The sequence below is a fragment of the Sander lucioperca genome, chromosome 12 (assembly GCF_008315115.2).
Source record: "Sander lucioperca isolate FBNREF2018 chromosome 12, SLUC_FBN_1.2, whole genome shotgun sequence".
NCBI classification, from domain to species: Eukaryota; Metazoa; Chordata; class Actinopteri; order Perciformes; family Percidae; genus Sander; species Sander lucioperca.
The window spans coordinates 26,748,861-26,765,140 of record NC_050184.1 but is presented as its reverse complement, the minus strand read 5'-3'; the positions used below and the strand labels follow the sequence as shown (position 1 = coordinate 26,765,140).

At 38.4% G+C, this 16,280-nt stretch overlaps 3 protein-coding genes across 3 annotated transcripts; 1 reads left to right on the top strand and 2 right to left on the bottom strand.

Annotated features, from left to right (window-relative positions):
• Positions 1–126: 126 nt before the first annotated feature.
• On the bottom strand, positions 127–5,657 carry LOC116062211 (14-3-3 protein beta/alpha-1-like). Its single transcript, XM_031316843.2, has 6 exons — positions 5,450–5,657; positions 3,438–3,739; positions 3,191–3,314; positions 2,334–2,497; positions 2,002–2,097; positions 127–1,919 (listed from the first exon to the last, which is right to left on the bottom strand). The coding sequence occupies exons 2-6, from the start codon at positions 3,729–3,731 to the stop codon at positions 1,863–1,865; spliced, it is 735 nt and encodes a 244-aa protein (XP_031172703.1). The 5' UTR covers positions 3,732–3,739; positions 5,450–5,657; the 3' UTR covers positions 127–1,862.
• Positions 5,658–7,452: 1,795 nt separating this feature from the next.
• Positions 7,453–9,521, top strand: ognb (osteoglycin, paralog b). Its single transcript, XM_031316705.2, has 6 exons — positions 7,453–7,628; positions 7,720–7,798; positions 8,072–8,236; positions 8,321–8,523; positions 8,641–8,733; positions 8,889–9,521. The coding sequence occupies exons 1-6, from the start codon at positions 7,530–7,532 to the stop codon at positions 9,057–9,059; spliced, it is 810 nt and encodes a 269-aa protein (XP_031172565.1). The 5' UTR covers positions 7,453–7,529; the 3' UTR covers positions 9,060–9,521.
• On the bottom strand, positions 9,263–15,918 carry LOC116062142 (small integral membrane protein 4). The gene is made up of 2 exons (XM_031316706.2): positions 15,476–15,918; positions 9,263–9,767 (listed from the first exon to the last, which is right to left on the bottom strand). The coding sequence occupies exons 1-2, from the start codon at positions 15,639–15,641 to the stop codon at positions 9,676–9,678; spliced, it is 258 nt and encodes an 85-aa protein (XP_031172566.1). The 5' UTR covers positions 15,642–15,918; the 3' UTR covers positions 9,263–9,675.
• Between the last annotated feature and the right edge of the window lie 362 nt (positions 15,919–16,280).

The following is a 16,280-nucleotide window of genomic DNA, read 5'->3' as shown; positions in this document are numbered from 1 at the left end:
GTTTGCAAGGCTCTGGCTGAAATCAAAGCCCAGCCACAATTTGTCAGCAAATCTGTGATTTTAAGCTATTTTATGAATTACTAAAGCATATTAATATTCAACAAAAATAAAGACGTAATTTACCTGTTATCTTAAACGAAACTTTATTTCACTGAATGGTCTTTGACACTTTCCTATTTCTTACATGTATAGTGAAACTAGAATGGTTTTAAGATACATAAACACAAAGCTAGAATTACACCAACCATTGTTTATCTCCATGTCGTCATTGCTTTTTAGAGCTATTCTAAATTTTCACAACCACGTGTGTGCACTGGGTAATAGACTGTTACAGAAGCAAATTTTTAGCCATAAGACTTGTCAGTAAAAACAAAGCAAGTAGATACCTGATATACAGACAGGCTTCGTTCCACATTCACTAACTGCATTTTCATCAAGCATAATAAGCTGACATGATTTTTTTTTTTTCAAACAGAAGATATTTCAATTCATTGGAGCATTGTCAGAGTAAACAGACTGTCAGCTATAATGTGGAATGGTGTCTTCAACTACAATATGTGGAATGTAGTGGTGATAAATGGTATTGTGACACTGAGCTTCTTTCCAAAGTGATGGATTGGGCGTCTCCAAATTGCACCTTCAAAATAGACCTGATTTTTGAGGCCATCATTCACACCAGCTATCATTAACAGCAGAGATGCACCTGGGTAAAAACTGAGGTCAAGATTTAGCAATTAAAATTTGTCTTGTCTTACTCGTTCCCTTTGAGATTTCTTAAAAACGACAAGCAGATGCTGCCAAAAAGGCTGCAAGAGAAAGCCAGGCACAGATTTTTTTTTTGGAGAAAACAACCACTTTAAGAGGAATATTTTGCAAGCAGGGTTGATACAGTGTGGTAAGACATTTTCAATTAACATCAATAAAAGGTTACTTTAGGTTTTACATACAGATGATAGTCAATCTTGCAAAATACATGGAACCACATTTACGCACATACAATTTTCATTGTACTGATATCAAGCAGCACCTGAACAGTGAGTAAAACTACAATGACAATCCATACTTAGTTCAAAAAAACCAAAAAGGAGCACTGCCTTTCCAAAAGCCTAATAAATGTGGAATGTCTGATGTCTGGGCAAATCTAACATGACAATTTAAAGGGGTCCCTTAAAACTTCAAAACTGTGAATTTGTGAACATGATCAAGGAGCATTACACCAAGATGTCAGTGTCACAATACAGCCTGCCTCCTTTCTGTATGAGCCCACAGCAGAATTGCAGTTAGTTGTTAATACAGGATTGTACGCGTGTCTGGAAATTCAAACACAAAAACTGTTTTGGGGTTATGAAGCAAATGGAACGCCTACCATCACAGTGTTTGGTGGAAATCAACTGCCTGTTCAATTACCATACAATAAAACCTGTAAATATCATGAGGAATCACAAATAAGAAAGTAACAAAAAAGGGATGAAAAATGCACAAACTAACTAGCTGGGACAAAGGGATTTGGAAGGACGATTAGAATTCACAACACCCCCCTCCCCCCCAGACCATACACACACACACAATCTTTCACATCCTTTTCTCACTCACTACATACAGACATACACACATAGCCGACAAAAACAACAGCAACATGGACTCACTAATCAATACAACATGTTTCCACAAAGTGACTGAATCTGCTTACTGAAAATTACCCTGTCACCTCGCAGTGAACTGAGAGGGGTAAACTAGTTGGTCAGGAGCAATTCAGGCTGCTTGTCATACAGAAGTGGGAGGAGCTGATGGAGTGGAGGGGGATGTATATAAGCTGTCTGTGTTTAAGATAAGAGTGTAGGTGGATTAACAGTGCAATTCCATTAGTTTTCCCCATCTCCGGTCTCTCCCTCATCTGCCTGGTTTTCTGATGTCCACAGCTGGGAACAGAAAAAGAAAAACGTTATAATTTGGGTAATACATCAGGATCAATCCGAGGCAAAACAGCATATTAAAACTCACAGTCAGGTTGTCCCTTAGTAGTTGCATGATCAGGGTGCTGTCTTTGTAAGAATCCTCGTTCAAAGTGTCAAGTTCAGCGATGGCGTCATCAAATGCCTGAAACACACAAGATAAGCATCTAATGGCAGTGTCTACACAAAACCGATGTCTTTGAGAGCGAGTCAACACTACAAAACTAAATAGCTCAAAATTGCAACACTTGCGATGTATGCAAGTAATCAAATGTACCTAAGGTGTCTGGCCATTTGTGATGTTTATTGTCTTCAAATCTTAAAAAGTACACTTAACCTGTAAAAGGTTTCAAAACTATGACATTAGGCTTCAGTTCATACCGTCTTAGCCAGGCTGCAGGCCTTGTCCGGGTTGTTGAGGATTTCATAGTAGAAGACTGAGAAGTTGAGGGCCAGGCCAAGCCGGATAGGGTGTGTTGGCTGCATCTCCCCCTTGCTGATGTCAAAAGCTTGCTGGTACGCCTGCTGGGAATTATCCACTGTATCTTTAGGCAAAAAAAGAAACAAAAAAAATTAACCTTCACTATTTACAACACATTTTAAAGCAGTAATTGATTTTTGGCCACATGGGGGCAGCAAAACAAGCAAACGTGATGACACACTGTTTTGTATCCTTGTAATTAAAATGGCAAATGGTATACCAAACAGTTGCCTATTACATCTTCAGCAGACCCGGAGAAACACTAGCATTAATTTGGAGTCATCTTTGTGTCTGCCTAGCACATGTAAGTCTAATATTCACTCTCCTCTTAGCATTGTTTCAGACTCCCCCAAGTCATGAGGGAAATAACTGTCTCTTTAGGTGGTAAATGCTCCACTGTGTTCACTAGCTAGGGGCCAACTTTGTTTTTATTTGCCATTAGTTTCTTGGCAGGTAGCCTGTCAGAGGGCGTTGCCTTTTTTTTGTTGCTAACAAACAGCTGTTGCTGGAACAAAGTGATGAGAGCTGTGAACCAAAATAAATTTGCAGGCAGTAACATCAAAAAATTAGCTCAAAGACACTACACAGAGCTGAGAGGGACTGCAGAGTTGGGTGAAAACTCTCTGTGGGCTCGTCACTACCAGTGACCCCTTTCACATAGTTATTTGACCCATTGTTATTATAAAATATTCATTAATGCAGCTTTAAGCGCATTGTTACAGTACAAATTCATAATGGTAATTATGTCCTCACTTACCCTTTTTAGCATCCCCAGATGCAACCTCAGACAAGTATCTATAATAGTCGCCTTTCATTTTCAGATAGAACACCTTGCTCTCAGCAGCAGTTGCATTGCTAATGAGAAAGTTGTCCAGTAGCCCCTGAAAACAATAGTGAAATAGTTCAGTTTTGAGATAATAAGGCTAAATTACACACAAGCACTGTCTTTACAAGTGTATGAATTAGAAATGTTTTTGAACACCAATGAAATAAGAAACCCTTACGAGCACATCATGGCAGATTTCCTGCAGCTCAGCTTCAATCTTCTCCCGGTATTCACGTGCCATCTGCTGTTTTTTGTCATTGCCCTCAGTCTTCTGCTCGATGCTGGAGATGACGCGCCAGGATGAGCGGCGTGCTCCTACAACATTCTTGTAGGCAACAGAGAGAAGGTTGCGCTCCTCATTTGATAACTCCGCGCCTTGCTCTGTCACCGACTTCATGGCTGCGGCCATGTCATCGTAGCGCTCAGCCTGCTCAGCAAGCTTGGCCTTCTGTACCAGGTCGTTCTTATCCATTTTCTAGACTGGGGAAAAGAAAATACTGTATTAGATGTTGTTATGTGTACCTAATCAAAAGACAAGGACAAATGTTATTGTCCATTTACCAGACATTTCTGTGACCTTTAAACGCTTTGTGTTATGAACTGATATTATTTTGCTTTGGCAGACCAGGACTTTTAAGCAAGGAAACCACTGGATTCAATGGAAAGTGAGGATAAGCATTGCGAACTGGGCCCCTCTGGCAAGTGGGTCAACCATACACATCACTAGCTAAGGTTAGCTGCCAGCTTGCGTTAGTAGACAGGATTCTAATCCTTTCTCGTCCTTAGCCCAATTTTGACTGAATCCCTATCATCAGCAGTCTTAGCATCTACCATAATGTAGAACTGAATATGCACAACGGTTTACTGGCTCGTTTAATGTTGTTTCAATCACACTTGCTACACCAACCGAAGCCTTCCCGGGTCGGGTTTTATGCTGCATTCATGTGCTCCTCGGATTTCCCGCATATGAAGTCGTTCTTCCGACTTCGGTGTGTTCGTGAGCATAAGGTCGTATTGTGGGAAAAACATTGACGCTAAAAAGATGTTTTGCAGCTATATATATATATATATATATATATATATGTGTGTATATATAAAAGTGGTTTTGTCCCAGACGTGTTGCTGCACCAGTTAATGTTAACTCAAATATTGCTTTACCTGACTTGCTATCAGGGTTAATGGTAATTGACACATTGTCTAGCTAATCTAGGTCACTCTACGTGGACAGCAACCGACGGTTACAACCATATTACAAATAACATAAATAAATAACATTACATGTGAGCAAAAAAATCATCTACTTGTAATAAAAACTTTCGTATCATTAAGCCAACATTTACTTTCGTCCGCCATGTCAGCGCGTAATATGACGCCAACACGGCAAGTAGTGTAGCAAAAAATTCGCCTACTTTCCGAGTTGTTGCTCCGACTTGAGGGGCCAATCACGCGAATTTCCCCAGTCAGGAACTTATTTATCCGATTATTCCGACATGGCATGAATGCAGCATTAATGCCCTCCCCTTATGTTGCTAACACAGATAGCGGGATGCTACATTTCGCTAACTACAGTTAGCTTGTTATGTGCGGCCGATCTGATCCATCATTTGTTTAGTTAATATTTACATCAGCAACCTAACTGGATTAAATAACCTTACTGTTGCTAATTTGTCGTATTAATGATCACGAAAAGCGAGTGGAGTGGCTAACAGTTAGCTAGCTAGCGTCGTCGAACTTAGCGTTACGGCTATTTGACGGTAAGGTCCGTAAGCTAGGCCAGCAAAAGCAACGATTGACTTTCGTTTAAAAAAACACGGTTAGGGTGTTGGCAATCCACATTTGCCAAATTTGATAATAAACAGAAAACAAAATATTGTACTGCAATGCATTACTTTCGCGTTTAATTCATTTTCAACAGCTGTATCACGGCCCGCACCGGCTGACGAGCCTGTCAGAACAAAGTGTCATGGAATCCGACCGTCGGTTAGCTTGCTGGTTAGCGTTAGCTACTAGCCAGCGAGCTAACCCACTAACGTTAGCCTTTACAAACCCAGCTAGCTAGCTCCATTATCATGATGGCTTCTCTAAAGGATTCAATCGGACACGATGAAACAGCCATTCTAACACTAAGCTACGAATGAAAATCTAGTATTATAATGCGCTATGTATACAGTGTGATGTTATTACACTTACAATATTGGCGACTTTTAGTCCTGCTTTTTTTCTCTCTCTCTGGACGATTCAGCCTCCGTCCTCCGTCTCGCTCAGCGTATCGTTCAGGGCAGTACCACTTCCGCTACACTAGCACTTCTGTTTCCTCTTTTCTCACCACACATCTGTCTTACGTAATGCTAGCTACCACTGCCTATACGCTAAATACGATAATTAATACAGTCAAACTTAAAATATCGATTTTCAAAAACACGTATTTTGTGCGCTCACATCACATTTTCATAATCGAACGGATTTTAAAGCTACCATTTTCACAATAGGCGGTTTATTCCATGGTTAATTTAGATTGAGATGGTTACATGGGGATTTTTTTTTAATTCAAATATAATTAAATTATTAACCTAGCTCAGCTGCTGATCCTTGTCTGGCAACGGCTTTCTGTTTTAGTTACAGACAAAATGAACATGATCCAAGACTGGGCACACAGTGGAAAACCCATTTACAGCATTTCTGCTTTAGCATGAGCTGTCTGCATGATTTACAAGTCACATAACTATATAAACAATTGTGGGCAGGAAATCATTTGATTAGTAACTGGGACTCTTTATACATGTAAGAAAGCTATTTTGCTTTCCATCCTGTACAGCAAGGTCAAAGGTAAAGTCAGTCACACAGTGTGACCACTGGAACAAGCAGGGCTTCAGTGTTTTGCTCAAGGGCACTTTAGCAGTTCAAATGTTATCAGTGCTGGGGCTTGAACATGATAAATCAATACAAAAAAGTAAAACATCTTTAATTTCCAACAAGGTCAATGTTTAATATTTGCCTGTGTGCATATGACAATAGTGATGTAAATAATAAACATTTTCAGTATCGTGTTTCCTTTTTTTTTTTTTTTTATAATCAGTTAATAAAATGTCATCAAATAGTAAAACATTCCCAGAGCCCAAGGATACATATTCAAGTTGCTTGTTTTGTTTGAACAACAGTCCAAAACAATATTTAATTTGCTATGAAATAACACAGCAACTCCTCACATTTGAGAAGCTGGAGCCAGAGATGTTTGGGATGTTTTTTGCACAATAAAGGATTGAATGGATTAATTTTCTGCCGCTCAACTATTGATTAACTGACTACTTCTTTCAGCACTATATGAAAGTTTTCTACATTTTCAGAGTTATAGGCAATAAGTGACTATTCACTGTATGTGGAGTAGTTGTAATATTAATAGTTTTATTACCTCTGTGGAGAGGAAGCATATATATTTTCCAGGTGAGAAGTTTGGACACCTCACATTTAAGGTTGTGAAAAGAGAAAAGCTGGTACCTGTATTCAATTAAGATTTAAGAAACAAAGCTACGTTGTCTAATGGAAACCCTTGAAGATACTGTACATTTTGTAACTGTCCAGCTGCTTGAATGCTAAAATGTTTGTCATAATTTTGGAAAAGGGATACAGCTGCACACTAGAACTCATCAATGGCAAACTGATTAATAAATAAACATAAGTAAAATATTCCATCACCCTCCAAACTGTCTGTTTCTTAAGAAATAGCCACTTGTAATCTGGGAACTGCCCTCTCCTAAAGAAACAAGAGTGCTTTAACTGCTGTTATTGAGCTGGTATTTGAACCGAGGTATTAGGTTGAAAAAGGGACATATTCAAAAAGGTTTTTTACTTTCCAGTTCGGTGCTTGCGTTGGCAATTCATTTCATAAATCACTCCATTTTTTTTCCATCAATTACTGGAACTCAGGACCACTGTTTTTCCAGAAACAACATTCTTTTGTCAGTTAAAGTAACATTTAAAAGAAGCTTTCATTACAGTTTATTGAATGATTTCCCTACATATATTTTAATCACCACTTTGCTCAATATCAACAGACACTCTTCCTGTCTGTTTGCTATACAGAAAATACAGTATATAGTCTTTAGAATCACCCTGACCAGTCTGAGAGCTGGAGAGTATTGAGTTAAAGTTTTTCTTTTCTTACTCAACAACATACTGGCAGCTTAAAAAAAAAAAAAACTGGATGGAAATGTACCTCAGATCCCAGCCTAGCAGACAGACACTCTCTTCTCTCACCAGCAACTAAGACACAATGATGCAGTTAAGGACTTTCATTTTTACATCTGTTTTGCTCCCATGGATACTGTCTTCTGCAGCAAAAGATGAATACATGGAAGTCAGAAAACCTACGGTAAAAGCATCTTTTGTATATAAGCCAGTGGAAGAAATGCATACTATTTTTGAGTTGGGAAGAAGCTTTTATGAAGTTATCCTTTTTACAGAAAGACACTGTAAACTTTCCAGACTATGACACCCTTCGAGACTCAGACACTGACCCAGCAGCAGCTCCAAGAGCTGATGGTAAGGTTTGTTTAAACAGATAAATAGTTTTCAACAACTGTTTTATAGCTGATTATGCAACACTAGCTGAGGTATTCTTTCACATTTTTGTGAACGTAGCTAAAGCCCATATTATGTAATAATGGGGTCGATCAAGTGTCCCCATCTAACCTATGTGTATTGCATTTTAAGCTGCACAGTCACATCGCTGAGACCAATTAGTTGACTTATTCACAAATAAGGAAAAAAACTTTTCTGTACAAGGGTGATGAAAAAATATTGTGATCGTTTCAGAGATGCCGACATGTCTGCTGTGCGTTTGCCTGAGTGGATCTGTTTACTGTGAGGAGGTGTCCCCTGAAATGTTTGCCATTCCAGCACTGCCAAAGGAAACAACACATCTCTATGCACGTTTCAACAAAATCACAAAAATAAGAAACAAAGACTTTGCAGACATGGGTAAATATAAGTCATAAGGATATGTAACTCTTTAGTGAATGCCATCTTTTAAGCTCTCTCCCCTTTGTATGTGTTTTTCTCCAGCCACATTAAAAACAATTGACCTTACTGGCAATCTCATCGCTGAGATAGAAGATGGAGCTTTTTCAAAACTTTCAGATCTTGAGGAGCTCACTCTTGCAGAGAACAGACTGACTAAACTTCCCATGCTGCCCACCAAGTTGGTGTCATTCAATGCCAATTTCAACCATCTTAAAACCCAGGGTGTGAAGGCAACTGCTTTTAAAGTAAGATAGCCAACTGATCTCATTTTAAAATGTTGCAGACATTATGTACTTGCACGAGTTTTGATGTTTAACACAGCAAGCCGCCTGATTCAAAATAGTGGTCTTTTGTTGTTGCAGAAACTCACGAGACTGGCATATCTTTACCTTGGTAACAATGAACTGACAGCAGTGCCCCAACTTCCAGAGTCTCTTCATGCTGTGCACCTGCATGTAAGTTTATCTGTAATTCACTGAAATCACAGAAATTAATCACAGAAGCTCTGAAGAAGCAATTTGATTACTTTTCTTCCTGCGGTGCAAGTAGTTGTAGCTACATGATGGGCAAATTTGGTGTCCTTGGATTGTTTCTCCTGTTTGTTCTGCAGAACAACAATATCGCCACTGTAACAGATGAGACATTCTGCAAAGGTAACAACAGTCACTATATCCGGACCAACATGGACGAGTTGAGACTGGACGGGAACCCTGTCGTGCTGTCGAAGCACCCAAACAGCTTCATCTGTCTGCAGTCTCTCCCTATCGGATGGTACAAATGAAATAACCAAAGCATGCTTTCGACTGATGTCAACCTTGGGATTGGGGGGGGATGAAGGATGCAGATACACAGATAGTAAAACTACTATTTGCAAAATGCAGTTCTTAATTTCGATTTTATCTATCTACCGTACAGTACAAGACTTTTAACGTTTTTACATTATCAAACAGAAAATGTATAATTACAGAACAGCTTGTGTTTTTCTGTTTCTTATCAAATTTGATCTACCAGTAATGAACACATCTGTGCAAAATCATCCAAGATTATTTCTTGTATTTTCTCTTTTGTTACAATTTGGTTGAGACTGGTTTGTCTTGGCAGGTGCTATGCAATGTTTGAAACACAACACATCAAAATAGACTTGTTGTCAAATCAATATGAGACCATTGTTATTTCATTGTTTCATTTGATTTTTTTGAACTAAAGATCATATTAACAATAAACTTGCATGTTTCTCCATCAACTTTTCACTCTTTACTCCTTCGTAACTGTGATACAGTTGTTGTAACATACTATGAAGTCCATTCCAGCCTGTTGGATACAAGTAAGGGAGCGTGAGTCCAAGAATGTGTCCTTAGAGGACACATGTGAAGTCCACATTAAAATTCGACCTTCGTTCACTTGGCTGCAGGCTCTTCAAGAACTATCAAACCATCTGCTATCTTCTGCTTGTACTCCCGTTCAGATCGTTTTCTTCGGTAGACATCATCTAGAAAGAAAACAGAATGAACCAAAACAGATTTAAGAGACTGAAATGAGACACGTGATATAGGCAGTTTTGATTCAGTTAAAACTGCAGTGAGTAATTAATAACATTAATTATGACTGCACTCCATTTAGGTGAGCCGGTTCCTTACTTACATACTTAATATAACTGAGCCATCTTTAACACAATTTGTTTTCACCTGTGCATTTCCTACAATGACAAATTAAAAATGTCTGCAGTGAAAACGATCTATACTAAGACAAGACTAAAACCAAAGCAGCTGGAATTCAATTATGATTTTTTAAAAATCCTTTCCACTTGTGCTTCTCATACTGTGACATGTCAACTTTTCTTGTGTGAAAAGGTCTATAAGTTATCCTGCAGACTAAAGACAGTTTGCAACTACAACACATATATAATAAGGAAACTGAATAAGGAATGAAAAACAGGGATGAGACTAGGGCTGCACAATTAATAGCAATTGTATTGAAATCGCAATATGGACTAGTGCAATATCAAAATTGCAGGGGGGGGCAATATTTGTTAATGGCAAAATATGTGCAAACCATTCTGAATTAAGTATTGTGGTGCTTCAGAGACATCCCGGCCTACAAATCCTATCCTACACACTAAAGAAAAAAAATATTTGTTTGGTACAGATCCTCGCAAAAATCACACTATAATCATTTTAATTTCTTTCAATGTTAACAATTTTCAATGAAAATGAGAATAATGATACAAAAACGATCATTCCCTCCAATATCGTGAATCATATCGCAATCGCAATATCAGTCAAAATAATCGCAATTAGATATTTTCCTCATATCGTGCAGCCCTAGATGAGACTGAGTCTGTTCTCTGTAGAGGGGAATGTTTCTGTATCCCTAAATGGCCTCAGAATACTACAAGTACTAGAAAATATGCAGGGCAGCTTTTTTGGTGTTTTTTTTAAACACGAGATGATTTTAACTCATTTTAGTTCTTCTGAAATAGCACATCTGGAATAAATGGATGTGGGTTCATGGAGAGTAGAAACATATTAGGGTTATTTTTCCTTTTTAAATCTTATGAGTGATCCAACATCCATTATGTTCTCTCTACAGGTGTAGCTACAGACATATCAATGCAATATCAACAATGTGTGATATACTGAATAGTAGAATAGTGGATATTGCTTTTACTTAAGTACTATTCTAAAAGTACAAAGTTTGAGGTACCTCTACTTGAGTTTATTTATTTTTATGCTACTTTATAGAAATTCTACTTCACTACATTTCAGCGGGAAATATTGTACATTTATTTGACAGGCATAGCTACTAGTTACTTTGAATACTCATACATACAGTGCTCAGCATAAGTGAATACACCCATACTAAAGTTGACTAAAAAGAGGAATAAAAAAAATCATCTTTCGGAAATTGATCTTAATGCCTTAATTAAAAAAATTAGGAAAATCCAATCCAACCCTTAAGGATAGCAATTTTCTTTGTGAATGAATAATGTATCATAAATAAATAAATGTTCTTCCTTAAAATACAGGGGGCATAAGTAAGTACACCCCTATGTTAAATCCCCATAGAGGCAGGCAGATTTTTTATTTTTAAAGGCCAGTTATTTCATGGATCCAGGATACTATGCATCCTGATAAAGTTCCCTTGGCCTTTGGAATTAAAATAGCCCCACATCATCACATACCCTTCACCATACCTAGAGATTGGCATGGGGTACTTTCCATAAGATCATCTCTCAATGCAAATCAAACCAGCTATTAGGCTAACTGAAATAAAACCATGCTAATATGTATGGTGAAGGGTACGTGATGATGTGGGGCTATTTTAATTCCAAAGGCCAAGGGAACTTTATCAGGATGCATATTATCCTGGATACTATGCATCCTGATAAAGAGATGATAGAGAGATGATTTTATGGAAAGTACCCCATGCCAATCTCTAGGTATGGTATCTCTCAGTTATAACATTCTACATTGATTTTTCCATTACATTTTTCAATATTTTCTGATTTACTTTATAGATTAAATGTTTCATTGAATGATCCAAAAAAAAATATAAATCGTAATAAATACATAAAAATAAAATGTTGAAAAGGGGCCATTCTACATAATGACTACTTTAACTTGTAATACTTTTAAGTACATACAAATACATGTTCTGTACTTAAGTAGGTTGTTTGAATGGAGGGATACTTTTACATTGTGGAATCGCTAAATAATTTGAGTATTTCTTCCACCACTGGTGATGATCATCTCAATATCTGATTTTTTTTGTCATATTTTCATAATATACATTATGTTGTCTTTTTAGTGTTTTCTTGTCTTTTTAGTCTGTATCAGGGTCTAATGATATAAGTTACCATTATTTGTTTGTTTGAGACAACAAAAATATTACCACTTCAATCAATACTGAGGTACTAAGTCAAGATATATTGTGATGTATTTCTCTTTTAGCAGCTGTACAGTGTCCTGCAGAAGTCTGACCCATCTAACTGCCTGTACTGTGCATTTCTTAAAAAAAAAAAAAAACAGTTTTTCCACCTTTCTCTCACTTTTTCCAGATGTACTAATGACAGTAGGGCAGAAGAGGAGAGCAACATTTGAGCACATGTTTGAACGACCAACAAGGGTGTGTGTGTGTGTGTGTGTGTGTGTGTGTGTGTGTGTGTGTGTGTGTGTCCCAAATCTGTATACAAGCACAGTCCTAACCGTAGGTCCACTGTAAACGCACTGTAATAAATTACTTAAACATGCAACATGGCAATTTTTACATCCCCCTACAAGTCCCCCTCCAGACACGTTTTAAAGTATGTAAAAAATACTCTGTTATGGTTAATATGTTGTTTAACATGGTTTTCCCAGATAAAAAGTTTGTACAAAAAACCTCTGAAAAGGGGCTGGAAGCACATCTACTCTTTCTCCCTCGCCAGGGGCGGATCTAGAAAAATATTTATGGGGTGGCGAGAGGGGGGCAGGAATTTTTGAGGGGTGGCAACATTTGACAGACGTATATATACTGAATTTTATCACAGTTTGATGAGAAATAGTATGTACACACTACAAAAGGGCACAGGCTGCCATTTACAAACTCAGACAGACAAACTTAATCTCTTTCATGTGAAACAGTTCATATTAGGAATAAGTGACCATACGATGTGATCTCACTTAATAGGAGATAGAAGTATGATAGAAGTAAGGGGCATTATCACAGGAAAGGCATTAAGGTAAGACACAGGTGATGAGTGGCAGATGTGTGAGAGGGGAAGCAAACAGTTTTGGACTGTGTCAGAGAGGCAGCGTTGCAGGTAGCATTTGTACAAGATTAGGAACTGTCATTGATTAGTTATAACCATCAGACTGTGTTAACACACACACTAACATTTTAGCCTGGGAGAGTATTTTTACGTTCATTTGTTTATTTTTTTAATTTAATCTGAGCAATAGATCTAAAATACATTCTACACAAAATATAAAAACTCATCTCCCCATCTCATCACACTTTCACACTGACAACTTTCCCTAATTATTCATATTTAAGCAAACATGAATTTTTATATTTATTTGATGTCTAAGCAATGTCTCTTAAATTTGATAAAAATGTCCATCTTTGTCATTTGTTGTTCTTATTCATATGTAACTTAGTATATATGCAGCAACAGTTTCCATACCATGTGGACCAGCTCGACTGGAGATCGTTGGTGATGGCCAAGGCACTCTCCTTTCCCTTTCACTGTCTGAGCCCTGCACGGTATCTTGTCTCTCGCTTTCTCCCTCCTCATCTTGGTGATGCTCTCCCTCCATATCTTCACTGCTGTGGTGTTCTCCCACCTCGTCCTGTCCCTGGTCGCCTCGGCCTTGTAGTCTATCTCTGTCACGTTTCTGTTGCCCTTTTCTCTCCACCTCATCTTCATCTTCTCTCTCTCCTTCCACCTCTTCTCTCGCTCTCCTTCCACCTCTTTTCTCTCTCCTTCCACCTCATCTTCTCCGTCTACCTTGCTCAGTTCATTTTCTATTTCTCTCGCCTTTCTCTTTGGTGAGAAAAAACTACATATGCTACCTTTCCTCTTCATTTCTGTAAGATTAAAAGTAATTTTACAATGTTTTCCTTGACAGACGTTGAATCAATATTAGCTTTTGTAGCCTACTTTACACAGAACAAACGTCAGACCTAACTAACATTATATGTATAGTTAGCAAAATAACGTTCTTCAACCTGATTTTTATCATCTCAAAATCAGCATCGCAACTATGCTAGCACTGTGCTTTCATTATAATTTCATTTCTTGATAGATAGTTAATCTGTTTTGACCTCTTTCCTCCTGTGTCTCCTTTCCTCACGACTCCTGGCTCCCTCGCTTCGCGCCACTCAGTTTTCCAAATAAATCAGGCTCTTGCCGCTCTGGCGTCATCTCGTGCGGCATTGCAGCACGAGATGACGCTGACATTGGAGATTCTCGCTCATAAATTGTCAAATTGGCCATAACTTTTAATTCATTGCTGCCAAATGGGGTGGCAAGGCTTTCTTTTAGGGTGGCATTTGCCACCCTATGCCACCCCGGTAGATCCGCCCCTGTCCCTCGCTGCTCCTCTAGGTTGAGACTCCTGATGTCACGGAGTCCCACGGCCGGTCGTCACGGAGTTCCACCAGACTCAGATTAGGAGTCTGTTGTGCACTTAAACCAGCGACTAGCAGACGTACAGTATCATGACTGGCAGTGACTGACACAGCTACAATGACAGTGTGTTTTTACTCTCTGTACTGAAGGTATGTGTCCATAGGCAGCGTCATTTCCACGTTTCCCATTCATTGTCTAGGCAGCTGGGCAATGCATTCTGGTAGCATCGCAGCCACTTTTGAGAGACAGAGAGTTGGGTTGCCTGCTCCTTATTTGCATTAAATTGAGGTCCAGGGTACTTTATGCAAATTAGGAGCAGCTCAACTCACCGCCTCTCAAAAACTCACAAAAATCTTTTAAACTGACGGTCAATTTAAAATGAAGCTATATTATTCAGCAACTTCATAGCTTAATTCTTGCCTAATATCTTTTCAGAAACACATATCAGTGCACTACTTTCATGAAAACGCCACTGTGGAAACCGTGACAGTCTGCTCTGTGCTGTTTCAGGTTCCTTTGCTGGCTTTTGCGTATTCGACAGCGATTGGTTTACAGATTGGTGACGTACCTAATCAAATTTGTCAGGATCAATTTGAATCTCAGATTTCAGTGTGCACACACATCTCCCCCTTCTGGAGAGGAATGTAAGAATTAAAGAGAGACACCTCTCTAGTGGCAAAGTTAGCACAGACACAAGTCAGTATAGTCAAGGTCAGATATTTTAGGAGACATAAACATTAACAAAAACACATTTTTGAGTGAAGGGTGACTTTAACGTTAAGTGAAGATTCTTCACTACACTTCTGTGTATTAATTACTTATGTCTGGCAAGCTTCAGCTTGCAAGTAATTAATACACTCTGGCAAGTCAGAATATATTATGTGCTGCAAATGTTGTTACTTAGCAAGTTTTGGTCTATTATTTGCTTACAGACGTAGCTAAACATCCAACAGACTTAGCTACATGCGAAGACACAGGGCTAACAGAAGTCCACATTATGCTAACGTTAGCGTAAATACCAAGTCAAAAACCAAGGATTAAACGTTAGCGCTGAAAAGAAACTCAATTTGCAAATTTACACTTACAGAAAGTCTCTCTTCCTATCCTCACGTTGATCATGATCCACTCCATGACGCCTCCGATGCAAAAGAAGATGGGAAGAAACCTGTACGTCCCAAGACGTTGTTTACCCGGCACAAGGCTCAGTAAATATCTAACGTTATTACTCCTATTAAACATCCTGGCTAACATACAGACATAAGTCGTGTCAGTCTACGGTCTTCAATGCGGCAAGAAACTGCTGTTTCCAGGATAGAGCATGCATGGACCTTTTACATGTCCTTTACACTTTTAACAAGAGCAACGGACGTGAGCAGAGAGTGCGCTTGTTTTGTTTCTCGGCGTAAAGCAAACGAGCGGTTTTAAACGAGCTGTCAAGAATCTTAAAATGAATCCACAGCAGCTCGACGTTGGTTTTTAAAACGAACGCACCGAGGAAGAGTCGTAACATCCGGTTGTGTTTTATGTGTCATTAAATCCGTTCTCTTAAACATTCATGATTAAATATTAAAATACTGAACACTAAAAGATGAATGCAAAAAAATAATATATACAGAAAATATACAAAAAATAAACAGCTAAAAAGAGTTCACGTAATGTTAATAAAAAGTGTTCATTTTCCCTGTGCACACATTAGTGAAAAAATATTTTAAACTAAGATGAGACCTGCATCATGGACACATCTGAAAAAACTTCACATTATGTAGTAACAAATGCAAAGAAATATAGGCTGATGTGGTTGCTAAATCTTGTAATTGGATTTGATACTCAGATTAATTTTATAGACGTGTCAGCATGTTTCTAGTTTTCTAGTGCCTTTTCTATTGGGAT

Bases quoted from the DNA above. Each gene is read 5' to 3' on its own strand.
- LOC116062211 (XM_031316843.2), bottom strand. From the start codon at position 3,731: ATGGATAAGAACGACCTGGTACAGAAGGCCAAGCTTGCTGAGCAGGCT. The intron at 3,315-3,437 runs GTAAGGGTTTCT...TATTGTTTTCAG, and splicing joins AAATCTGCCATGATGTGCTC to GGGCTACTGGACAACTTTCT. The intron at 2,498-3,190 runs GTAAGTGAGGAC...TTTTGCCTAAAG, and splicing joins ATCTGGGGATGCTAAAAAGG to ATACAGTGGATAATTCCCAG.
- ognb (XM_031316705.2), top strand. From the start codon at position 7,530: ATGATGCAGTTAAGGACTTTCATTTTTACATCTGTTTTGCTCCCATGG. The intron at 7,629-7,719 runs GTAAAAGCATCT...TCCTTTTTACAG, and splicing joins TGGAAGTCAGAAAACCTACG to AAAGACACTGTAAACTTTCC. The intron at 8,237-8,320 runs GTAAATATAAGT...GTTTTTCTCCAG, and splicing joins CAAAGACTTTGCAGACATGG to CCACATTAAAAACAATTGAC.
- LOC116062142 (XM_031316706.2), bottom strand. From the start codon at position 15,641: ATGTTAGCCAGGATGTTTAATAGGAGTAATAACGTTAGATATTTACTG. The intron at 9,768-15,475 runs GTAAGTGTAAAT...TTTTCTTTCTAG, and splicing joins GATAGGAAGAGAGACTTTCT to ATGATGTCTACCGAAGAAAA.